This window comes from Necator americanus, chromosome X (assembly GCF_031761385.1).
Source record: "Necator americanus strain Aroian chromosome X, whole genome shotgun sequence".
In the NCBI taxonomy this organism is placed as follows: domain Eukaryota; kingdom Metazoa; phylum Nematoda; class Chromadorea; order Rhabditida; family Ancylostomatidae; genus Necator; species Necator americanus.
This window is the reverse complement of record NC_087376.1, coordinates 4,988,222-5,015,715: the sequence shown is the minus strand read 5'-3', so window position 1 is coordinate 5,015,715 and position 27,494 is coordinate 4,988,222. Positions and strand designations below refer to the sequence as shown.

Sequence of the window (27,494 nt, the reverse complement as noted above, 5' to 3'; positions counted from 1 at the left end):
CATTTGTCTGATGTTCATTCTATCCCTATGTTCATGTATACAACGTTTAGTTTCAGATTTCCACGTTTTAAATGCTTTTGAGAGGAGTCTTGAACCTTCTCCTTTGTCTACCGTACATTTTTTAATGCAAAATTAATTTTCACATATGAATAATTCGTACGGTAAATAGATACATAACAGTGTAGATTTATAGGAGAACAATCACATTTTTTCAGTAATTGTTATTATATAAGTAATTTTGATGTGTGTATCTGTTTAGGAATTCTGTTTTCTCCGCTTAATTTTATTCTACTAACCAATTTCATTCAAGTTTCAGGATAATCTAAGGTTTACATAAGGCTAAAAGTGCGAAATATTCTCAAAGACTAAAATAAGACAGGAAAATCACAGAGATAATACGATCGTAGAAGAAATAATTTTGCATTATGATTAAAAATCTATGAAAGTTGAAATTTTATTAAGTGTCCTCCTTGCTTATGTCACTCTAATGTCACCTTGCTAAAGGTTTTCATCAAAAATCCTTGAACGTCTGGACAATTCTCGATTTCTTTCGCTTTCGAAAATTTCTTGTTTTTCCGAGCGAGGAAACGTTTGGCGCGGCAGTTGTTTCAAACCCATCATGTTCTTCTCCATAAAATAACACGAACATCGTCAACTGGCTCAAGCACCCTCAGCACTCGTTCAACTATGTCTCTGTCACTTAGACCTGCCCTGGACAGTTGCGTAAACAACAGTGTATTTGTCCAATTCGTTGTTTTTTTTTTTCTATTGTTCAAATAGTGTCCGAGAAGACCACCTGAAGTGCTTGGTGGAGAATGTCTTGAGCACCTAAACCTGTCACTCTTCAGTATAGTATATGTTTTTTTTTGTTTCGTTTATTTATCTCACGTTTTTATAGTAGATCCATGAAAAGCGTGGAAACTATCCATATCAGCGCTGACTTTCCTCATCGATCGATGCTTTTCGTCGAATTTATTGGATCCATAGCTCAATATCATGAACGATATCTTTGAATGTACGTTGACGGATGTCCGGAAGAGAAAAAAAATCGATCCGTCAGCTACTCCGCTCTGATCCAACAGCCAAGCGCAAAGACACGTTTTTTTTTTGCTCGCTTTCTCTCAGCTGAGAGCCTAGGACCCAATTACGTTTTACGTTTGCCCGTTGTGGTTTGTTTTGTGGATCTATGTGGCTTGGTTCTAGGATTCGGTCGATTTTAGTTGAGTTTGATGAGGTGAACTGGAATTATCGGGCTATTGCACGACCCCTTTTGATGTTATCGTTCATCGTTTTCACCGCCACCAGCAATAGATTTCGAATAAAGATTGCTCCATTGTTCCATTTCGATGCTTAGTCAACTTTTCCTTTTGTGCTTTCCTTAGAATAACGTTTTGTTGTTTACGTTGAACGAAAACAATGATCTACATTCTCCTCCGGTAACTAATCCAGAATGGTCTGTTCCGAACGTGCAAGGATTTGCTGCTTATTTCCTCATTTTTCCACTTTTTTTCTGCTGGTTACTTCTCTACAGCAAAATTAGAGGAGACATAGTCATTGTTAACATTTTAATTTTTTTGCGATATTTACGAAATTCCTCATTCCTCTGAATATTTAATTACTATTTAAATTGATATTTCTGTTAAATCGTTTTTTTTTTCTCTCTCTCTAATCATTAACATTTCAGTTTTCAAAATCTTCTATCGTCCTCGATCCTCTTTTTCTTTCCGCCACTTCACTTGACACAGATTGCTCACAGCTGGTTCCAGGTTTTTCCCCTCTCTCTCACCAGATTATTGAAGACCTCAGTTTTCAGAATGTTTTGTGCACAATAAATGAAAAAAGGAACGTTTTTCCAACAGTATTTGCATTTGTTCGTTTTTTTTCGAATATTTTCCCCATTATTTATCATTTCTCGGTGACATTTATGATTTTCACACTGAAAATATCTCAGCACAACTGTCCTGCCACCAACGAATGTGATCAATCTCGATCCTCATTATGCAGTCCGCAGAGAAAAAACGAATTGAGTTGGGTATATTCAAAACAAGGTTGTCCTAAAAAGATTAAAATCCTTCAAAAGGGTAGCAGATAAAAATCTACAATTCAGAAAACCGATTAAAGAAGATGAAGATCCGGAAAAAATCGCTAATGATCCAACAAACAACGTTGTCAACAACGATATAACGCCGGGAAACAAAACGTATGTGATTTTATTTGCTTTTGCTATCTGGATATCTATTACACAAATTCTGGGAAGAATTACTACCGCAAGTTTCGTGTGACATAACTTTCTTTTCAATATCGTAGCGAAGCCATTCGTCGTTGAACCATCTGGCGCTTAAAATCCGAAAAATCCTTCTTATTGCCCCGTTTTTATCGACCATCCAGACATTCATACCCTTTGCAGTCGTATTCGACAGAGCACAACATGAATTTGTCATGAGCTTCATTGACAAACCTAGGTTCCTAGGCTGTTCCTCCTGGAACACAAGTTATTTCCGGCAAACGTTGTTGCTCCAGTCAAAGTATCCATTTTTCCCGTCATATTTTCAAAATTTTGCTTCACTTTTTCTTGAGCTAATGTGGATTCATCACCGAGTAGATCCACGAAAATAATTAATAACTAGGCTTCCTTGTTCCAAACTTTGTAGATCAGATTTGTTGCTCGTAAAACTTTCTATCCTGCTTCAGATCGCGTCAGAATCTGATTTCTTTGTTCTCACTTCGAAAATTATTTTGTCATTTCTATAAAATTATTCACTTTCAGAATTTTATTGTGAACTCCTTTAGTTTCTTTATTCTTTAATGTAGCAGTGCCGGATTTTACGGAAGAAATTGACATATGTTTTCCATTACAAGAATTTTATCGGATGTAGTAGCATGAATTCCTTTAAAAAGAGAGGAAGAAAGAATTATAATTGAAATCCACAAGGTTCTAAAGAAATTAAAGAAATCCCTCGAGTTTAGGTGGTGACCATTTGTATAAGGAATTTAAAAATGTTAATATACATTGTAGAAGTTATTTTATAGCAAAATATATAACGAGAAGAAAATACAAACGATTTGCGACCATATAAAATAGCAACGATAAGTAAGCATTAGGAAAATATTCGAAAAAAAAAATCCCGGAAGTAAAACTAACAGCGAAACTCAGCCTCTACGAATCAGCTCCTATTACAAAGCGTCTATGATATGTGACACTAAAATTTAATGTAATATCATGTTTTGTGTATTGTGAGCAGTAACAGTTCATAGAGCAGAGCTCATATAATCCAGACCTCAGCAGTCATCTTGAAAATCCACTAAATTTTGTCTAACCTATTGTTTTTTTTCCAAAATATTAGTCCAGTCTAATTTATTTTATCGTAAATATTTGATTCATTGAAGTTTGATGCATTCTACACAACCGGGAATAAAATAAGAATAACAAATAAATAAAAAAAATTAAATACAAAATCAATGAAAAATATCATCGTCAAAGAAAAGAAATGAAGATCATCAAAATCTGATCAGGTAATCTTATCAAAAGAATACATTTTCTGGAATACTTTCGAACAAATACTCAGTTTTTTTTTTCGAATGAACTCGTTCGTACGCTTTTTCGTACCTACTGCTCCATTCGCAAACATAAAATCGCATCTGTGAGATTTTTTTCTGGATTATGTTGAGAGCTTCCTTGTCTGATTTCAGATATTCTTTGGATTCTCGTTTCTTTAGTTTCATCGCTGACGTTTTAGTGAAAATTAAATTAAAAAGGATTTTTCGCATGTATAAACAAAATTATTTACGATTAACAGATGTTAAAGAAGTAATTTCAGTCTCTAAAAATGCAGTTTAAGAAGTCGTATTTGAAAAATAAAGTAGTTTTAGTAAATTGTTTGTGAAAAATAACGTTTAATTTCTTGTTTTCCGCTTGAAATTGTTGTTAAACATAAACTTCACGGAGAATAGGTGAACTGCAAACAATCTCGATAAATATCCTCGATCTTCAAGCGCATGACGCATGGAACATTTGCACTCGGCACATCCTCACCGCTTGAAAGTGATATTCACAACACATGACAATGCATGCTTACCAATAACATTCAGCAAATTCTCTCCAGAAATTATTCAAGCGTTAATTTCTCTCAGTGAATATCCACGACTAACTTCATTACACTCGCTTCATGTGGATATGGCACTACTCTTCCAGAAACTCATCAAAATCGGAAACCAGAAAGCAAAGTCTATTTATGAGGAAGAAGAAATCGAACGAATGTTTCGCCGAGACACGTGTCGACAAAAAGATGATGTACGTTTTCCTTTCCTATTCTTTCTCTACCTATTCATTGCACTTCACTTTATCAATATATTTCTTTTTATTTCGCATTTTTCTAACATTAATCTTCTCCATTCTTATAATTAATCTTTTAAGTAAATTGCTAAGCTTTTCTCATGCAATCGCGGTCGTATTAACTGGTAGGATCACATCCATATCCTCTTCCTCTACCACTTATTCCACGCTTCTTTTTGTTTTTCTCAACATAACCATGGGAGTGCGCATTCTCAGGACCTTTACTTTTTTCTAATCAACATATATAGGTAAATAAATAAATAATGGTTGTAAATACATTTCTTTGCAACGAATAGTTGAGTTCCATTAATATATAGCATTAGGTAAGTCGTTACTTTACACCATTGTTTAACCGTACATACATCTTGTGGAACAGCATAGGTACGTATATGGGACCACTTTTTTTAAAATCTATAACGTCCTTGAATTTTTCAACCTTTTTTCCCAAGAAGTCTGAACAAATCTTAAAAAGATGTAGTGGTTAAGTAAACAAAGAAACCTAAAATCATCCTGGATTAGCTAATAGGCGTAATTATAATGCAATTTTGTTTCTAAAAAGAATTGGAAATTCCGAGTGTTGTCTGTTTGTCTGTTTTTGAACGGGGAAAGGGAAGTAGAAGACATCCCATATCGAAAAGTAACAAAATGTTCAATTATGTCATTTTCCGTTCTATGCAATTAGAGAAATATCAGAAGTTAGTGGAAATAAATTCGTTCCCACCATACTCGTTAAAATTTCGGAATTTATTTTCATGATAAAAAAGATTTATCGATATGAAGAACCTCATTTCCTTTTTTATTAAACTAAAAATTAGACTGTTAATTCTGGAAAATTTATAGATATCAAATTCTGACTTTTATAGTTTATTCAGTAAAAATCAAACCTGTTTTATAATCCAATCAGATCAAACTTTTAGATGTGGACCGTTCGTGTGGTATCCTAATAAATTTTTCCATCTACATACATATATTATATCTATAATTCATAAACTTCTGGAACTCTCTGTTCCTGAAAACAACGTTAACGATACCTAAAATAATGGAAAATAAGTTTTGACATATTGCGGTTCCAGCCATTTCGGTCACGCTTCATTTGTTGTGGAGATTCTGATGAGTTATTTTTTGTTTTTGTACAAGGTTGCAAGAGAAAACGTCAGATTAGTCTTAAACATAAAATTTCGTCTTTACTGCTTAGTAATTGTAACTTTTGTCTGCGAACGCAATTTTTTTTTTTCGCTCCGTCATAAAAATTTCGGAGTATCATTCTTCAAGACTATTTACTGCTGCGCTTTTAGCGAAGTAACTTTTATTGTGTTTCGAAAGAATTGCCGGACATTCACGGAGAAAGAAAACTTCACGATAATTCTGTTGCGATTAAAGCATTTTTTCAGGATAATATAATGGGGGGACAATAAAATCTGGATTTAGAATATCGGATCTTCAGAGTTTAGGACATGTCCGTAAAATTCTGACAATAGTTTTGAATGAATCGTAATGAGAATTGACAATAGCGTCAAGACTATTTAATTGCCTGGATTCTGCCAGGAAGAAATTTTCCGAGACACATTTGAGTCAATTGGGAATCAGCGCGTTCCAAAAGTAAAAAATAGGCAATTTGCAGATCCAAGGATATGTGCTAATCTTCGGAATAATTTTTCATTCACGAAACAGTCTATTTTTCCATGGCATCCAGTAAAAATCCTCGGAGATTTGCAACGAAAACGACGAGAAGAAAGAAATGCACGAGGGAATATTTTACTTAGTTATATATTTTACGCTCCGCACACCTTTTTTCCCTGGATTTTCGTGTTTTTTCCCGAAAAAATGATGGCTAAAGCGCTATTTAAATCGAATTTTGTCATTTCAACTAAAATTTAGTAGGTATAGTAGACGGTAGCAAGACGACATAGGAGAATTAAACGTCTACACGTTGTTAGTCTAACATTATCAATAAAAAGTTGTACGATTTCTAAAGAATGCTGTTGCACATTATAAACTAATTGATTTTCCTGTTTCTTCAAACTACTAGTTTCCGGCTAAAACATTAAAAAGGCCGGAACGAGCACTTATTTAAACAAGTCTTTCAGAAGCGCTTTTTTTAGCGCGGTATGCGCTCGACATGTCAACGACATGCGAATGAGATTTCAATCCAGTCTCATCAAATAGGATTTAGGTAGTAGAAAATGTTGAAAAGCAACCGACTCTGTATGTTAAAAAAAACTGCATGCGTTTTTTTTTTAAAGAAAATAGAACTTTTGTTGTAAAAGGAAGATCTTAGACGGTGTTACCACCTAAGTAAATAACTTCTAAGTGACAGGATCGAAGGTGAAGGTCCTGGAAAGATTACTATGTACCTGACCACACAGTACCACATCGTCAGATAATCATTGGAAATATAAGATAGGAATTTGAATGTGCCTTTTAAGTGTGCAAATTTCTCGGAAACGAATAGATATCCTGAAAAAAGATATAAGATATTTAGCCGACAAATGAATCGTTCAGTCGTATGTTCATTAGTTAAACCAGGTGGTAATTATGGAGTTCTTTAAGGATATTGCAGCTATTTTAGTCAGTTGCTGTTTGTTTATTACTTCATGTATTGATATTTTACCTCCGCATCGCATTTCATTCAATAATTGTGGTCCAGCTAATATTTTGATTATTTCTCGGGAAAGAATTTTTGAAAGAGAAAGCTAACCAGGTAGATGGTGCTTAAAGAAACCTTTGACCTCTTCCCAGTGCTGGTTGTCGAGGAAACTTTTCGCGATTGAACAGAAATATCGTATTTCTCACTCATTTCTTTCATTTATACTGCTAAAACAATTCTGGATTCTGAAAGTTCCCTACTTCATTTCATTATCGGTTTCTGTCATGTCACATGTAAATTTTGTGGATTTCATGGCATAGCATTACTGACACGACTCACTTCTAATGAAAATTTTATAGAAATTTATTAGCAGCGAGTCCGAAGAATTGGGATTTTTTTTTAGCACTGCTATTTGTAATCCTTCAGGACTCTTTTATGCAGACGCTCTAAGTATGTCTGAAAATCAAAGTTATTCTCAGGTGCTGAGCGTTAAATAAATAAAACTCTCTGTGATACATAGAAAACCTGTTTGGTCAGAGAGAGAAAGATTTTCTACAGTACCACAACAATAAATAAATAACAATAACAAATTCTACGAACTCTTTTGAAGGTCGCCGGTATATTCACGTATATTTAATTATCCTTTGTGGAGACGATAACGGAGGCGAATACAAAGAATCAATAAGTGCTCTGAGATGACATTTTGAGGTTAATTAAATTTTATTGGATGGCGAGTGGAAATGAAGTGGAGCTGCTAATCTCGTGCGCAATTCTACGATAACTTTAGGGCTTCTTCTGAAGGAAGAAAAAAACTTATTATTCTCCTTTTTCTAATCCTATTCTTGTTCCAGAATAATAATTCTATATTCCCTATATCCATATATTTCAAGTCAACCATCTCAATGGTTGCCTTTCAGAGGAAACGAATGAGTCTTTCTAAGAATATCAAATGTCAGTCAGGCACATAATAGCCCCGGCTCGATGTCTCTCACTCTCAAACGGTCGAGGTCACCGAAATTCAACTTCATTCGCCGCCATTTCCGTTTCTCGTATTTCCCCCCCTCTCCACCCCCGGACAGGGCGGACCACCTCTTACAGTATCTTTGCCTACAGCAAGCTTATTCGAGTTCTTCTTAATGTCTTCAATTTTTCTTCTCGTTCAGGAAAAAAATAGGATTTGATTGTTCCTGTGCATTGTGAAACGTCGGCGAACGGGCAAGCAAAAAAAAATGTCTATAGAAAAAAGTCGGCCTAGAGCGTGCCGCCCTCATTCATCAACGTTGCGTTCGGCATTTTCCACCTCCACAGTTGCCCTCGTACACACAGACACACAGGCACACATACATACACATACACACACACCACACACACACACACACATACCCTTCGTCAAAGTTCGTAACATCTCGAGTAGTTTCTCGGGAACTAGTCATCACATCAGACAATCCACAAACTTTACTACTGCTGCTCCTGCTCCTGCTGCTGCTGCTGCTGCTGCTGTTCTGCTCCTGCTTCTTCTGCTGGGAGTGGTGTGTTCGCTGCAAAAGTGGGTCTTACCATGCACTATAGCTGCAGCGGCTAGGCTATGTTCAGAAGAGGTGTAGCTGTTCTGTTACACCGTATTCCATTTCGTTTTTGTATTCATCGAAGGAAGGTACTCATGCGTACTATCACCGTTTTCTCTGACGTTACACAGATAAGGTACGTTTTCTTCAAAGTCACTTCCTTAAATCCATTCTAACTTCATCCAAAAATAATAAACAGTGTTCCCTATCCGGGTATTTTGACTACATTCGGATACTGAAACGTGTCCAATTGTTATTGCGTCTTCCACAGCTTCTCTTCCTGCAACCATCACAACGTATGTATCCAACTCGTAGTCGTTTATCGCAACATCTGGCAAAATTCACTTGAGAAAAAACCCCCCACGTTTACGAGTGGATTCTATTCACAGAATCCTCATAACCACCGCTTTTGTCCGTTTCCCATTCCGTAGCCCATTCAAACAATCTTGTTGAGATCCGAAGACATTGTGGCACTCATCGTGAAGTGGTGAAGTTTGTTTAAGTATGTACCTTGAGCCTTTTTCCTCCCCTCCTCAATCATTCTATGTAGTGAATGTTCTCAAAAAAAAATCCAATAAATAATGTATTTCATGTGAAAGAAAACAGTTGTTCTACAGTTGTTCTTAATTTCAGAGGCAACAGTTTTTTATTCAAAATTTCTTTTCAAAAGATGAACTGGATCAATGTTACGTACGTAGAATCTAGGATTTATCCTCACAATGGTTTAAGTAGCTCCTAAAAGGATATAAGGATCACCTCAGATCAGAAGTCGAGTCTGCCTTGAAATTTTGTTTCTTTTTTCAAAAATTTGCACATTTCCCAGCCCCATGGTCAAAATAATCATTCATCTCAGAACTCACGCAATCTTAGGTTGAGGGTAAATGAGTTGTGAGTTGTGCACTCGACAATTCAAAGAAATACGAGAGATTTTCTAAGAAAAACAATTCGTCCGAAAAGCACTCGTTTTTTTTTTTTGAAAGTGTACTTTACGAAAAGTTTTGTCGAAACCGCAGGTGTCATATGCAAACATTTCTTTGCAAAGTTTCTTTTTGGACCTAACCGGCAGCTTTCCGTGGTTCTCTCGTCTCCCAACTCTTCTGAATGTAATATTATACTGTAAATTTGTGTAATTTATACGAAAAAATAACCCATTTCAAGGTACAAATCTACACGGACCACTAGAAATTCGAAGTAGGTCATTGTGTATGACGATGATGATGATTCGAGGCTACAAATGAGATCGGGAGGTTTGTGCGCCTCAGTTCGCGCTAATCTCCAAATAGAGGACGTTCATCGGCTACGCTGATCACCAGACCACATCACTTGTCCCTCATACCTCATTGATCTCTTCTACTACCTCCCTAACCCGTCTATTTATTTATGGATTAATATAGTTGGGTGGTGAAGCAATGTGGTCATAGTACGTACTAACCGAATACGTTCCTCATAACATCCATACTGCTTCCGAGTGTTCCCAGACAAACTCGTACTAGTAAATTGTACCAGTATTTTTTCCTTACTTCATCTGATCTGATTCACTTCCAATGAAAGAGAAACCAGAATATCGTTGGATCGTCACGTAAGTTTGTATTGTTCTTGTTTTTATTTTCAGGATAACGAGTTGTCTGTAGTCCTCACTTTAATTTACTTTGTAATGAGTTAATAAAAGAAGCCAGTTACTGTACAATAATTTCCCACGAGGTACTCTTCTGTAGCTCCACTTTAAGTATATTTTTAAAGTACATCAATCGGCGAAGAAAAAAAAATCATGTTATAAGGAAAAATTCGGAGAAGTTCCGAGAAAAAATACCAATCATCATCATATAGTCGTCTTTCTCTTTTCTCCGATAATTTCAAAAAATTCATTTATTTCCATCGATAAACCAATGTCAATCCATAATTAGAAGGCCGACAATTATATCCTCAACAGCCTCAGTTGATGTTTTGGTCGCAAATGTTCCTTTTTTTCAAGGATATCCATGAAATCTTTCCGCTATTTGTTATTCACAACTGATCCATTTAGTATGCATGTTGTTTTGCTGAATCGCCGTGTTCGAAGTCTGCTGCCCTGGATTGCTTTTATTGTTTTCCTGGAGCTATACATAGTATTTGTGTGCTTTAAGCGCAATGCTTGGGGAGTTCATTGTTTTTAGCAAGTCATATGTCAAAATATCCATTTTTCTGGAAAAATTAGATCTGTTCATTCGTTAATTTAGAGGAGAGATTTTCAGTAAATTTAAAAAAGATTAAAATTTGATTACATGTGCTGCGCAATACCACCATGTCCATGATTTCTTCCCGAGTACGCCTCTCATCGCAAGATACTGAGCTGAGCACATTCGAATTATGTTTTTACGCGTTTGTTGTCTGCAAAAGGACGTGCGTATATTCGATGCTGTGGACGGATTCTTCCCGGCCACAAAACTCAGCTGCCTTTGTCCGTGCGCTGTTAGACCTCGCGGCGGCGGCGGCGGCGACGCCGGCGACGGTGACGGCGACAGTATTTCATGGCCGAGTCATTCGATCATTCTTTACTCGTATGTTGGAAACCAGTTCACCGCGTCGATCCCAACACGGTTGGGGACGGGGGGGGGGGGAGAGCGTGTAGAGAGGCGGCAACGGCTCGTCAACTCGTTAAATCTGGCTTGTCCCTCTGATATAGCTGCGCGCATTGGCATTGATCGGACTCGATATCCAGTATTTTACTCGTTTATCACTCCCGTACAGCTCTCATCTTCTGTGGCCGCTACTTGCTTCATTCCTTTTCTAATGCTGAGCGCAATGATGTCGGTCGTCGTGGGGTGCGATGGGGGGGACGACGGCATGGTTGTGTGGTGATTGAATGAGCGTGCGATTAGCTGGTGCAATCCACATCGAACCTGTTCACTCATTTCAGTTCAAAGGAGTCTGCACAGAAGACCATACTACTCAAAACTGTTCAACCTCATATTGTGTTGGAAAAAGTCTCACTATCGTTACAAGCTCCAGAAAAAGTGCAGGTAAGCAATGAGAGTTTTCGCTGCAGCTTCGTTGCACTAAACTATGATTTGTTTAAATTTGCTTCACGTCACGAAAACTTCATAAATCCGTCCGTACATTTGCGTGTAAACTCGTCAGTTTATACAATATACTCCTCACTCCCCACACTTTTCGCTATAAACGAACCGATCATTCTATTTATAGCCATGAATCCAGCTTTTTATAGGATTTTCAAAACTTTTTTAGGATCCTTAGTTAGTCAAAACAGTGGTCATGGTGTCCTGAACATATTCACCTAGAATAAAATTTATGTTCTTATTTGATTCTCTGGATGTTTATACAGCTCCGTCTATCCTCTAGAAAGTTCTTTAGGAGCAGTACATACATAGTCTAAGCTACATGCCTACATAGGTCAGCAAATCGTGCCAGGATTTTCTTTCTGGATTAGCAGTTGGCTCATTTTGAAAGGAAACTCTATTTGATATATACAGTTAACGCTTGGTTGAAAATTATTCTCTGAAATCAATTGAATTACTGGAAAATGAGGGAAATAGAGTACATTTCAAACTCATATGTTAAAAATTTATTTTATTGTTACAAATACATTGAATAACCATCATTGATGAGGAATTTTTCTTTTCGATATTTTTGCAGCGTTCAAAGTCAATTTTCGGTTCTATAAACATTTGACGAGATCCATGTGGGATGTTAGAGGTTTTGCTCTCCTCGCTTACTCAATCTGCCAACAGATGTGACCAAAGGAAATGTTGAATGTCGAATAAAACATGTGCACATGTGATTCATTCCGTTTTTCTGGATGCTTTTCTAATTTGTGTAAGCAGGAAATCGTGTCTTCATATCAAAGACATCCTTTTCCTTAATGTCTCATCCTTTTTTTTTGTTGCGTCCTTGCACAACAAACAACTTTTACGACCTTTCTTTGGAGCTGGGCCGCTTTTTGATGATCTCGTTTAAGCGATATTTTTAGAATTTGTTTAGGAATACAATGTATTTAAATGTGGAATACAATACAATGTATAAACAAGAATTACTGTAGTAGGCTCCATGAAAGATCGAATTCCCCTGAAGAAGCTTATTACGGTCTATAGAAATCCTTTCTTAAAGAATGGCTTTTTTTTTTGGCTAAAAATTTTGCAGTTAAGCATTTCAATGTGCTATCTTCGAACTTCTTCGCAAAACTTCAAACGATCACTCACAAGTGTGTCTTATCTGATATCTGTCATCCTCATCAATACCTCCTCTGGGAGTCCTCACATACACACTTGTGACGTCTTCCAGACCACCAATCACTACGCGCTTCCCTCCGTCCGTCCGTCCGTTATAAGCTCGATGTGTTGTTTCGTGCTCGTGTCCGTTCCTCAATTGTCCGCACCAAACATTCCTCAGCGGTCTGCCCTCGAGCCCGGCGACCACTTTTTTTTCGAGCGATTTTCAACGACTACGGCTCGCCGTTCACCGAAAAGAGTGTGCGATTCGTTTTTTTTTTCTACGTTCGAATGGTGCACTTATGCTGTATTGCATTCAACTCACTTTTTGATTTCGTCTGATTGCTTCCGACAGCGGCAAAATCCTTAAAGTTCTTTCCGAGTCCGCAACAGCTGCCACGAACTACACATTTTCGTTAGAATTAATGTATCTCTGTAACAGATCTTGATCTCTGGATAATACTAATTTTTTTTTTCTCTTGCAGACTTGCAGACCTCCCTCGGACCTATCGGATACCTCGACAGCCAATTCATCGTTTACTTGTGCTCAACTTGTATGCTTAGCAAGTTTCATGGATATAGTGTGAAATCGGCGGATCTACTGACATACCATATTTTTAGGTTGAGAAGAAACTCCAAGAAATTACTCACGAAGCTGAAAATCTTGCCGCTGCGGCCATCAAGAACTCAAGCGCTGACGAACAAGCAGCACAGGTAAACCGAACAAAATAAATGAAAAAATGTTCCCTATTACTTTCCACAAAACTTGTTCACCTTTTCCAGACAATTACACCGGAAGTTTCTTCATCAACAGCAGGATCAGACGGCTATCGAACACCTGAACAACAATTGAGAATTGAGATCGCATCACCAGTGGTTAAAGCAAGCAAATCGTTCTCGTCACCAAAATCACATCATCCGGGAAATTCTGAATCCCAACGTTATATTTCACAAGTGCAAAGGGTCTCCGATTTGAAAACTATTGCCGAGGCCACACACAGATTATTTGACGAAACTAAAGAGATGTCCAGAACGGTGTCAATTAATCCAGAAAAAAATCGAGAAAGCCTAGCCGATCGTCTTAGTAAAGGTTTGAGAGAATGTGTTTTTTTTTTTTCTAAGCATTTTCAATTGATTATGATGAATTCAGGAATACATGAACTCACTCAAGGATCTACAGATCGGCTTCAACGTTGGAAAACAAAGCTGCAAGCTGGAGGACATGGTCGACGACAAAAAGATCAAAGTGAACCGCCACCAATGAGAAGGTATGAAGGACGTTCTTTCCAAGAGAATTTTTTTAGATTTTTTTCCGACGTTTCTTGGAAAAATCCCTACCACGTCCACATTTTACAAATATTTTTTCACTCCATGTATTCATATTTCCAAGTTGTTTCTTGAAGACGTTGTCGAAGAAGGATTGGTTAACACACATCAATTTAAATTTATCCTCCATCCTTTATCCTGATTTTTTAAGGTTTAGGACAGCGAGGTTTATCTTTTATCCTTATTTATAGCATTTTAAGGTTTAGGATAATGAAATTTTTTGTTCTTTGCTATTTTATTGAGTGTACGTTGCTGTTGCTCTCGTCTGCAAACAGTGTAGAGTGTTTTGCAAAAATTTACAGCGTACTGACCTCATCAAAGAGGATTGGATTACGAGTACGAGTCGAATAATTAATGACAACATCATAATCACTATTCATTTTTCCTCCTCCTCCTCTCTTACAACAACACCTGTGAACGTTGCTCCGACAATTTTCCATAAGACAGACTCTCTTCAGGATCAGCATCCTCATGTAGATGAAAGATATACAAGCGCTATTTAAGTGGTTCCGTATTGAATCGAGAAGATATGTATGTTTTTTTTTCATAGGAAAAGAAAAATAAAATTATGTTCTTAAGGCCACCAATGCTTGTCGATACGGATACGTTGACGGAATGGAGTGACAGATATCCACGTCCACTTCATCCTTCACGATCTGCTTCGAATGCTTTGCAGATTAATCAGTTCACCGTTGGCCACAGTTTCGGGTACTATTTGCAACTTTTTGTTCTTAAATATTAAAAAATTTTGTCAATTTACAGTACTCCTTTCCTTCTCGTTAGTTTCCTCAGAATTTTCCCTATCTCCACGAATATAATTCATTTTCACAGCAGCATCCAGTTACTACTTAGTTACGACAACGTAAAGTATTTTAGCCAGCCCTTTTTAACTTTTTTTGACCTATCTATTAAGTTATTTTTATTCTGGACGAAAATTCTGGAAATGGACAAGCATTTTTCACAATTCTTCTCTCCTTCAGTCTTTGCAATTTCATCCACAATTAACAATATTCAGGCGTCTTTATTCTAATGAAGTTTCATTCTTTCATTCTCTCGAAGCATACGATATTTCTTTTCGTGGATTTGGATCATTTTCAAACTTTTTTCGTCTCTTTTACCTTCAAATGTTGTAAATATTAACGAGTATCCAAGTTTTTCATTATCCTTGTCTACTTATTGCAAATATTACCGCAGAACAGCTATCCTTGTGATGTCTTTCGCAACAAATACGAGGTCAGGTCAATTACATCGGTTATGGATCATTTATCCTAGTCAACCAACTCCCAAATTTCTATCAGTTACATTTTTCACGTTTTTTTTTTCGCGAAAAATATCGTTTCCTTGTTTTCTTCCTTATTCCTACTTCGTTTCAATCGTTCTGGAACCAGAATCCTCGAAGAGGCAATTTTTGAACATAGAGCTTGTCCTTCACATATATCTTCAAGCTTTCCACTTGATATATCGCTAACACTCGAAGACATGCGTCCCCCGATTGTTTTCGGCTTAGACGAAATCTCCGACAAGAATCTGACCACTTTTCGAATTTTCACAGTTGAACACGATGGATTATCGTTGTTGGTTTGTTGGTTGTTGATGAGAAGAATTCTGTGCGAACGTAGATAATTATTCTCACATTTATTCCTCAAATTATTCCTCTCTCATAATTTTTCCTCGTTACAATGGGACGATATGTTGAGTCTCTCTAGCGTTGATCGTTGTATCCTCGTCCTATTTATTGATACACACACACACATGTCAATTAACGTCATTTGCGAGAGAGCCAAGCATTCGATGTCTTCGTTCGCACCAGATGGTTATTGGATGCTGTTATCATCTCACTTTACTCGAGGATCCGAGGTCACTTAGAAAATCCATCGAATCCATGCCATATGCTACTGTCGAGTACTACGTCTGTGGTGCAGATTTTTTTCTCCAACGCTCCACGTCTGTCATAATGGTACTTATACGATTATAATGCTCTATCATACTACACGCTTACAATACTGAGTGGTTAGGTTCAGGAAAACTAGGATTACCTCTGGATTTAGTCCATAATAGTCATCACCTATACCATGATATTGCGTGCCGTTATGTTTATGACGTCCGACACGAATATATGCGGACAAATATCGGTAGTAAACTCTATATACGTATCTGTTCGGATCTTTCCCTATAACAAACCAAGGATAATCTTGTTATTACGGTCGTATTCCATTAGTTTCTGTGATTTATTGAATTCCAGCAAATTTCTCCTTCTCTCCCAACCGGATGCAATAAATTCCTTACTTCAAATTCTGCGTGAAATCCTATTAAATCTTCTTTATTGCGAAGTGAAAAAACCATTGTTCAGGAATGTGGACGAAGTTGTGCAGAAAATTCCATCAAAAAACCTGATTTCTTTTCCGTGTTGGAGAAACTTCATATCTTATCTTTTTTTTTTCCAGAATCCACTTTCTGGATTTGATCATCTGATCGTATAATACTTTCATCCCGTTAAAAAAATGATCTCAGCATTATAAATACACGGTGTGGAGAAATTTCACTTGTGTTTCTATTCTGGATGTGAACTGCTGGTATGATGCGAAATCCACGCTGTCACGGATTTCAGTGAAATCGCTGAAATTTGATGACATTTTCGGATTGTTAGCTGAAGAAAATTGCTGACAAATTTCATTAATGAATTATCTGCTGCCAGCTGGCTTGCAAATATTTTGCACCGAAAAAAAAAACTAAAGATTTAATCTCTGGCGGATTGTTTGAAAACGCTCGGATCAAATTTGTTTCGGTTCTTAGGAGGTTGAAAATATCGCACAGAAATATAAAATTTGCATTACTATTTGTTTGTTGAGTACCAAATATAATAAATAGCAAATAAATAATAACAATAAAATGATATTATTAGAACATAACTAATGGAAGGATATAATTACTAGTTGGCAGTTTGTAGTGAATAATTAATAAATTTTGATATTATTATTAGGGAAAGCCAGAATTGACCTCCACCTCCTCCTTCTCCTCACGGAGGACTCAAACAACGGTCTTACGAACACATTTTCTAATGTTTACCTAAAGTCTTTGTTCATCGCCCATCACCAAGTACTGCTATGCATGTCCATAGAAAAATGCCGCCATTCACATTTACGTTGACCTCGTCATTCCCATCAGTTCGTTCAACGTTTTTTTTTTCTCTTTTACCTTCATGACATCTTCAAGAAGGCGAATAGAAAAAAAAAAACTTATGTTCATCTCAACACAAAAGATCGCCAAGCGTGATAGTAATGCGACAGTCCGACGTTCACGGAGTTTCACTCGTTCGTCGTACGTTCCTCCTCCTCCCGTTCTGGTGTTGTTGGATCGGACAATCGGCTGCTGACTTATTCACTTCCCGTTCACGTTATAATGAAGTCCTTAACTAATTTGATAATGGAGTAAAAGGTTTGGCGAACGTTGCACGCAAATCGTACACAACGAATTCCATCATACAGGATATACAGTGTCCACCACATTCTTCGCCAATTTATCCTTATTAGTTCTCGCGTTGTTGTTTTCTCTTCTCCATTCTTCTTCCATTACACATTACATTTCTATGTGTGGGTGTGTGCGCGTCTGTATGTCTGGATTTTACAGAAGCTCGCAGTTGATTGCCATTGTCACGTAAATTAACCATCCGGACCGACACATTTTTGCTCATCCTGATTAACCAGCCCGGTGTTTACTTGTCGTACAATAGCGTTCGTCACCCCTTCGGAGACCACACACACAGACACACATAGACACACATGGCAAGTGTCGAGATCAGCGGCAGATGGTAGCATAATCCTCGTCTTCCTCCGTCTCTCCTTCTCTTTCCATTACCACTTCGCCTCAGCTCGTTTGGTCACCCCACAAATGTGCTGCTGCACACGGCCGTCTCCTCATGTCTCATGGGAGTATTTTGTTTTATTTTTTTTTTTCTACACTGACATATATTTCTTCACATGACGTGAAACAAAGCTTTCCGAAATGTTTTGAAGCATCCTATCGCTAAAACTCGTTTAACTCAGTGAATATCGTCCTGGATAACCCGTTATCAACCTTGAAACATCCTCCACTCCTTCCAAACGCAACTTTTACATCCTCGTTCCATATAGTATATTAATGTGTCATTCTCTTTTTTTTCCTAAATGAAGTATCGAAAATATTTTTTTCTAATGGATAATTGGAAATTAAATCATGTTATAAAATCAAAATTTCCAGTATATGCAAAAAAATGTGAAATTGAGGTTAGAGCAGAAAAAAACGCTTCAATTTGTCTTCTATGTATGTTACTAAAAAGCATCAGGATTCTCTGAAAAGCTAGGATTCACATTCTGTGAACAATGCTCTTGTGAATGTGCATACTTCCAGAAATTCCATGCTTTGTGTCTTTTTCCCCTCCTTTTTTTCTTTTCTCCTTTTTTTTTAAAGCTGGCTGCATAATTTTCTGGATTTCTGGGTTTTTTAATTTTCTACTGTAGACGTTTTCGTCCATGATGATTTACGGAACATAAATTCAGATCTTAATTATTTTTGAGGTTGAGTTTACGCATTTCAAAGGTTTTAGAATGAAAAGGATTGAAATTAAGGAGGAAAAAACAAAGATTTTCTTATCTCTTGTTTAAATATACACAATAGTAAAGGTTATGTACGTGATGTCCGGTCCATAAGTCATCCTGTTCATTTCTTTCGATGTCAGGATTCCTCTAAAATTTCTGTTCTGTTCCTTTCTATCTCTCTTTGTGTGGTTTCTCTTTCAATTCTGAATGATTATTTCACCTTACATCCGGAGTTTTTTCTGGACTCAATGCTTAATTCGTTGTGCAAAGTACAAAAATCACTTTATAAGGCAAAACATGCTTTCTTAGCTGTAATGGCTCTGTAGATGGAGTTTGAGGATTTTCTGAAGGGAGATTACAGGAGGATTTTAATAATTTTACTCAAACCTCAAAAATATTGTTCGGCTCATAAAAGAGCTTCTGTCTGGCGTTGATCGTCTTTGTACATACGCGGTTAATTCGCCAGACGTCGAATAAAAGTGTGTCTAACAACGTTACTATTACCTACAATAAAGTTATTACAATATCTTTATTGTTTTATTTTAAATTAGGCTAATAGCGCAGCATTTGTAAACAGATAATATTTTCGTGAATACCTCGAAAACGATGGTGGGATTCCAGCGATGGATAGGATAGCCTTGAAAAGCACGCCTCATTAGTTATGCGAAACCTGTTCGCTTCGTTTTCTGATGATCTACGCCTTATATTTGAAACGTTTCGTGATTGAGGAGGTCATTTCACTCAGAACTCGAAATTTTCGAATTACGAAAACATGAAACACTCTTTGTGCATCACACATAACAGTTATATTTTCGAAGCATTTTGTCTTTTCGTGGATGCTGTCGTTTTCTTTTTTCTTCACCGCCGCCGATCTTCAATTTCTCCGAATCCGAACCGTTTACGATTAATAACCGTAATATTCCATAAATTCTATGGATTTCTCGTTACCTAACTTAACTGAACCACATCTGCAAAATTTTGTTGTCCTTAATATGTGGTGAAGTAGGTGGATCACATTACTCATTAACTGCCACGTATAATCGTTGTGGAACGCTATAAACATTCTCATGGACATTCGATAACTCTACTAGTAAAATGTTTTCCTTCCTATCGGATCCAGAAATTATGTCATTCGAATGCAGCGACAATTATCTCACTTCATCTTTGTTCCATATTCTTGCGATACGTCTCAAATACAATGAAACATATAATGGTGAATGCTACAGATTTCTGTGATTCTCAGATTTTCCTTATTAAAATTATTTTTTATTTTTTTTATAACTCTTTTATAATAAATAGAATGATTACGCCATATCTGGAATGGATTTTCCCGGCGACATATCGTCATATCCCCTTCCGTGACCTTGCCGCCATCGTCAAACCCCGCAATTGACAGATACAAAGTGACGATTTATGGTCAAGATGCCTACTACCTCATCCTCATCCTCATCCTCTTCATCCTCCTCACCCTACACGTCCCTATACCCTCTTAATCATGCTGTTCAATTCTTATCAATTATACTTGGAAGAAGGTGATCAAACGAAAACTGACGAATTGATTAATCATGTTTTATATCTAACAAATGTTTTTTTTTCCAGAAAAGAAGTTATGGATCATCGCACATTGAAAACACGAGAAAATAGCACAAGTCAAAAGGATTTGTCATTCCATTATCAACATATGAGCAGTCTGCAGAGTATTATGAATACATTGGATGGTATGTTTTTGTCCTGAAACGTTTCCAAAGAAATCCTATGACTTTTTCTTCCGATTGAATGCCATATTTTTTCGAGAATTCATGGTTTACTTACTCATTTGCTCAAATTCTTCGTTTCCCTAACATCTGAAATCACTTCTTAAGAAATGTAAAACTGGAACAAGTGGGAATTATGCTGTTTTTTGTGAACAAAAAATGCAACGTAGGGTTTTTTTCTATTATCTGACCTTTTAAAACAGTTTTAAAAATTTAAGATAATTTTAAAAAAGTAACAAATTTTATTTTACTACTTGTTTTTATTTCATAGTTTCAAGCAATCAATTTGGATGCTCATTTGATGGAATAACATTGATTTGATCATTAAAATTCCACGGATTATGCGTAAATTTCTTATTTTATTTTTAAATATGAATACACTCCGAGAATCTCTCTATTGCAAGAAATCGAAGATGTTTAGAAAATATTTCAATCCATGCTGTAATTTTTCTCTCCTCCGGTCTTTCCTCAACCACTCTAGGTGCTTATTAACAATGAAAAAAAGAAATTTATAGTATATTCCATAGAATGTTATGTGCTTGAAGAAGTCACAATCAAATCTTCCCACAGCTCTTAAACATTAAAATTTACAATTATTAACAGCCCATTAATGTTACCACACTCCTGAATATGCATATCCTGGATTTCTTTATGTAGAGGATCCAAAAATTCATGTACAAAAAAAAACAAACATAAAAAAAGACATGAAATTTCTGTAAAATGTCGAAAATACATAGCTGACAATTCATGCATGTGTTTATCTCCTTATTTATTTATTTATTTATCTATTTATTTATTACGCTCAAAGGCGTGCCCAGAGTAATAGGCAAGGAATGAATATAAATAAACAATAGAAAATCCAGGAACGAGAAAAGAGTGGAATGAGAATAAGCAGTTTATGTGCTTTTTGAAATTTGCCTTATATGATCAAAATTCCCATGCAGAATGAGGTATAAGATCTGCGGAGACGTACTGACAAATGTAAGATTTCTGAGAAAAAATTTTTCAGGATACACCAAAGGAAATTTCGACAATCCACCACCACGAATTATGCCATTCTCCGGTGTAAAACCATCGGTATGTATATACATATTATTTAAACTTAAATGCATCCTCATTACTAACATTCTCCTCGTTTGTGACCGTGAATTTTCGTGCCGCAATTTACCCGCGCGCCAAATCAACGACTCTTTCTTTGTTGGATATTGTGAAGGTGGCGGTGGGATGCGGGCGCGGGTCGAGCGGCAAAAGAGAAAACCTTTTCTTTCACTGCCGAGTCGAGTCAACGACCGTTCAGCCATCCGTAGGTCGCCAAATCGTATTCATTCATCGATGCCATCAACAAACTCCAACAATCCATCCGGATAACCAGGACATCACATTTTTGGTCAAGTATCGCAAGGTTATCGCACAATAAATCTCATACGTTCTTTTTTTTCTGCTCTATACGATAGTTGGTCTTCAAAATCGCTACCCGACTCGACTTTTCTTGTATTTTCACCTCTTCGACGATGTTTTTTTCCCCCTTTTGAATTTTCAGCGTCAAATGTGAAACAGTTCACATTTGCTTTTTTCCTCTTAATGCGACGAAAATTTCGATTTCCTTTTGTGAAGTTTTGTGGATCGAAGGATTTTATTCGTATGTTTTCATTGTAGAAGAGTAAAACTGCATGAAATTGACATATATTAATGTTAGAGAATAAGATAGCGTTAGATGAAACAAATATTCTCTACATTTTTTATGCCATTTTTTCGTCTTTCCAAAAAAAAAAATCCTCTTTCAACGAGGAAAGACCTCTTGGAATCGAAGTTGAATGTACATAAATAAATTAAGTGTTGAACTTCTTTCTCGTGAACAAAAAGCTCGTGGAAAATTCTCTCTAAATTACTAGCTTATTCAAATTCTATTCTATTTATTTATTTATTTACTTATTCGCATACACAAATAGTGCACCAAAAAGAAAAAAAAACACATTTGTCCATGTCAGGATAGTTAAGAAAAAGAAAGAAAAAAAAAGAGAAAAATTCGAATAACAATTCTTATTATTCAAATTTTTCTTGATAGGTCTCCTAATTTTTTTCTAATTTCTTTATGCCATTTCATCACACGAAATTCCACATGTCATACAACCTCGTGTCCAGGAATTCACAAAAGCCCGTCTATGAATCGATGTGTATACGATAACGGACTATCGCATCGCTCCATCTACACATTTGAAGGAGAAAAAAACAGAGTCAGCCATGAGAGATCTAGGTGGTTCGACCGTCGGACGAACCGCGGGCATTTATCTTCTAGTATATACACACCTCATATATGATCTCATTTCAAAACGATTTTCCGAAAAAAAAAACCCACATCTCATTGATATCACTCGTTTTTCCGGAATTCTGTTCATCTAATTTATTCTCTTCCAGACTGACGGTATTATAAGACCGGTGGCGTTTCGACCAGTTCCATCAAATCAAAACGACGACCTATCCACTCATCATACGAATATTACTCGTGTAGAACGACAAGTAATTCGTGGGTACGTATTAATTCTCATTAATTGTGTGCTCGGTCAAAATTTCTCCTTTCCTCACAATGCCTTGACAGTAGAGATCGATTAGAGAGCAATTAATGTGTGGTGCTTACTTACGAGGGAGGGAGAGTGAATGAGTGAGTGAATGAGTGAAACCTCTTACCGCTGTTGATGGGATTGAATTACATCCATGTGTCCACATCTCTTTACTATGAAGTAATTGTTAATTGTTGATCCAAATTCTTCCAGGGACTCTTCGAAATCGGCTTCAAATGTGAACCAAATGATTAGCGCACAATTGCAAAGGAGCAGAGCAATGTTTCAACCGAGTACGAGGTCTGAATTTCTATATAAATTATAAATTCTAAATTATATTATAATTAAATTAATTATATCTATATCTATAAGTTAGAAAAATGACTAAAGTAATTTGTAAAATTTGAATATGAAAAAAAAAACAATTAGTAGTCAGAAAGGAAAAAAAAACAGGATTACTTGCAAGTACAAAAAAATCAAAAGAATTCTTTTTCTTCCGTTAGTTAAGCGAATAATTGGAATTCCCTACTTTCCCTATAAAACGCAATTCGTATAATTTCTTAGTATCGAAATCATGAAGTTTTTTTGCTTATAGAAATTTTTCATTCTTTTTTATTGGTATTTTGGTTGACCATGCATCTGTTCGAGTATCTATCAACCATTTTTTAGAAGAAGCTTCTCCTAAATTGGAAAAAGTCAACTTCTTATCAACGTATTTGTAGATTTTCCAGAACAGTTTTGGAATTTTTGAGTTTTGGGATTCGAGCAGTTATTTTATGAGGAATAATATGTAATAAGGACTGAATTATATAATAATTTCTAATATTTTATAATCATTTCTAATAACTTCACACCTAATATCTTAGAAATACATTCATAAAATGTAGTATTTTTGATACTTACAGCTTTACTTCGCAAAAACCCCAGGAAAACGAATACGATACGGTACCTGATTACATTGAAAAAGAAAAGTTTAGCGACTGTGAGTATTTTTGAAGTTGTTTTTTAATTTGTTAGCTTTTTTATTCTTACTGGCATTCTTACTATTCCTTTTTTTTCCTAATTTCTCCATTAAATGAGTGATCCTGGCCAGACCTCACTTTTTTCCATGATAATGACTTTTTAGTTGGTTCTGACTACGGCTCCTATCATCATATCCATCCACCAGGAAAAATGACATCATCCTCAGTTTCTAATGGTACACATAGTTCTGGAAGTCAATTTTCTAGCCCTCCTAGTACTAACAAGGTTAGTCTATAAACAACAAAGTTAGCACTTAAATTTAGGAAGCAAAAAAATGATCTACTGAAGAAATGTCCAAGTTATTAAAATAAACTCTAAAAAACCATTAATAAAATATTTTAGAAGGCGTACCCACCGTCAGGTCGTGTTTCTGCTCTCCATGTTACTCCCTCACCTAGTGACTCGGGTATTGTTGACTATGAGGTAAATAAAGTTAGTCCATCTCCACTTTCTTCTTCATTTTTTTCTTCTTAAAAACCTTTCTCACAAATAAAATTTTCAGACCTTAATTCGTGATAAAGAAAATGAACTCAGAGTCGTCCGCAACACAATGGAACAAAATGAGGAAATTATTGTAAAAGTGGGTTTGCAGCCGACAACTTAATTTTTTTCTGAATTTTTTTTTGTTTAGAGGTAGTACTCGTATGTTTAAAGGTATATCAAGAAAAAGAAAGAGCATGGAAAGAGGAGCTGGAACATTTACGTTCTCGTCTAAGCGCTTCGGAAAAAGGTGAAAATGCGTTACGAGCACAATTGGCTGGATGCCAAAAACAAACGGACAACATGAGCAGGACAATCGACGGTCTTCGTGACGAAAAAACAGGATTGCTCAGAAAGGTTCGGTATATAGGATATGAAATTAGCAGAATTTTCTTCTCGGGCATTCTTAATCATTTTTTCTATTCTTTCATCATTCGTTGATCAGAAAACTTCCTTAAGATACTACTCCCAGGATTCTCGTGCGCATCTTTCCGGTTCTTTGAACAGCGTTTTTCAGTGTTTTCAATTGGAACGTGAATTAGCGCAAATCAAAATGGAATTGGATAAACCAAAGGAATGTGAAGAATGTAGGCAGCGTAATGGATGTGCTCCAGTACTTAGGCGAGCACAGGTAACCTTTTTTTTTCTTTGATACAACCTGTACAGGTGAATTTTCTTCTGGATTCTCTCTTTTTTTCTACAGTACGTAAGACAACATCCTCATCGATGTTTATATTTTAATTTTTCAATTGCTCAGCTATTTCAATGTGAAATGTATATGTGAATATACAATATAATATATAATACACTACAGAATGTGAAAGATATGACACTTGACGATTATACAAAAATTAATTGGTGTTTTTTTTTTCAGGAATGTGATAATTCCCTGCGTTCCGAAGTTGCTAGCCTACGTGATGAAGTGGCAACACTTAAAGAAGCGCTCACCGCTCAAATGCAGGTGTTTTCGGATGAACGAAAAAAATGGGAACGTGAGGTGAGGTAATTAATTTTTTTTTTCTTAGATAATGTATACATATTTTTGAATATTACCGAGTAAACTTTCAGAATCGATCCGATTCCAGCCAGGTGTCGATTGGGAGGGATAGACTCATCTGAATGATAATTTAATATTTTATCAAGAAAAGATTGAGTTCTATAAAATCCTGAGAGTTACCTTTATACTTTCCGAACTTTACATAGTCAAAATACTGTTGCCGATTAATGTGCGAATAAATATAACTGGCCTCGTTGTTCTTTTTTCTACAGTCAAATCTATATTTTTTAAACACTCGTTTTGATATATATGTATGTACAGTTGGATCTTTCTGGATACGCTCTCTGGAGGAAGTGCAGGCGGATGACGACTCTTTGTAGGAGTCCGTTGTGATGCTGTTACATGAATGTAGCACCTCTGTCCCTGTATTCACATAAAATCTCTTCAATGTTGTTTTGTGATCCAAAACATATGTTGTTTGGATGTTTACACATGAGCTGAATTCCGTATCAACATTTCAAATCTACATTTTATTGTTTCGCTCATTCGATACGTAAATTAATTGGAATGTCTATCCGTGGAGAGCGATTCCATTAGAGCTTAATTGTGTTTTGTGGACGAATATCATGAAGATGAGGCTGAACCAGCTGTGCGAATCCACAGCAGCTGACCTCAAATGCAAATGGGATGATGCTGTTTGGGATGTATAGAGCAGTATGTACTTACTGAAACACACGACGAAATCCAATATCAACAGCTGTAATTTAAAGGACATCAATGATGGATTCAAATTCAAACGGATTATCATTATAGATTATCACTTGGATTTAAGACTTAATGGATTATTCTTATATAGATGATTTATTTTATTTTATATATGTATGTATAAAACAGATAAGAATAAGATTTTTTTAACGAAATTTTTGAAAAAAAAATTATATAACCATTCTATTATCACGAGGTTCTATCATTATTGGATTGTTATTATTAATTGTTTATTATTATCAATATTTATGATTATCATTATCTGTTATCTATTCATTCTTGAGGATTTTTAGATATATCAATAGGTAATCTTCAATAGTAATCGGTAAACGCGTGACATCTAATTTTTGTACTATACACGGATAAAAATTGATAGAAATCCTGAAAATAACTCGTAGAAGTCCCGATGCAAAATCTGTGGGTCGTAGGTTGATTTAATTTAATTTAATTACATCAGTTCTCTGCTATGTGTACAAATTTCTACGAAGTTTTGTAATTTCTCTTCCGGCTAAAAAGTAAATATTATTATTTACTTAGATTACTATCCTTAAAAATAATAATAACCTGTTTATCAGCAGGAAAACATTTTTTTTCCTGGTCCATCACAAACTCCGATCCACCACGATAATGACAACATACTTAAGTTCCACCACTATAAGTAAACGTTTCCGGTACATAAACGTTTTTTTTTTTTCATTAAAGGTCGTAGCGTAGGTGAGAAAAAAACGTGCACAAAAGAAATCAAGTCTTTTTTTTTGCACATTAACATCTCGCCAAAACTCGTCCACAACATGCATTTAACGATGTTGTTCCATAGATCCAAATGTTTCGCGTGAAAACCAATCGGCACAGCAGGTTTTTATCGGTGCACGGGAATTTCGCACGTGGATAGAATTTCGTGCATGTGTATACTTTGTTTACTTCCGGTCAACTAATTACGTAGAGATGGAGATGGAAAATTAATCCTTCGTCATCGATTATTCCTTGATCTGTGCTCTTTCAAAAAAAAAAACCAATCCTGATTTTGTTTCCCTTTTCGAAGCAACGACTTCGTTATATGACTATTAAGTTTAGTGATAAAGGAAAAAAAAGAAGAAGTGATAGTGATTAAATATAAAGTGCTAGGCGTTAATCAATCCGTTTGGGATACACCTAAACGTTCTAATTTAATTCCAGAAGATGTTGTTATTTTTAAAATTTTACTGTTTTAATTGTTTGATTGTTTTATTTTTTTATTGTTAGAAGTTGGACGCATATGGGCCCTAATCAGTGGGGGAATGATTCCACCCTTCCAAACAAATTCTGTACCGATTTGTCAGCTATGGAG

General features: G+C 36.0%; 1 protein-coding gene across 3 annotated transcripts; it reads left to right on the top strand.

Moving 5' to 3' along the window:
• Positions 1-1,998: 1,998 nt before the first annotated feature.
• RB195_021503 (uncharacterized protein) lies at positions 1,999-25,524 on the top strand (the record flags this gene model as incomplete). Of its 3 annotated transcripts, XM_064208279.1 has the most annotated exons (22): positions 1,999-2,048; positions 2,108-2,200; positions 4,193-4,291; positions 11,382-11,484; positions 13,176-13,244; positions 13,312-13,404; positions 13,474-13,780; positions 13,841-13,958; positions 14,596-14,724; positions 20,190-20,308; positions 21,354-21,421; positions 21,642-21,746; positions 22,760-22,872; positions 23,116-23,202; positions 23,808-23,884; positions 24,029-24,150; positions 24,268-24,348; positions 24,428-24,505; positions 24,580-24,762; positions 24,923-25,036; positions 25,280-25,402; positions 25,474-25,524. In XM_064208279.1, 22 exons carry the CDS (start codon positions 1,999-2,001, stop codon positions 25,522-25,524), a joined length of 2,382 nt encoding a protein of 793 aa, XP_064064159.1. The 3 variants fall into 3 exon arrangements, with proteins under 3 accessions (XP_064064159.1, XP_064064158.1, XP_064064160.1); XM_064208278.1 differs by lacking the exon at positions 21,642-21,746; XM_064208277.1 differs by lacking the exon at positions 21,642-21,746 and having other exon boundaries at positions 13,176-13,253.
• Between the last annotated feature and the right edge of the window lie 1,970 nt (positions 25,525-27,494).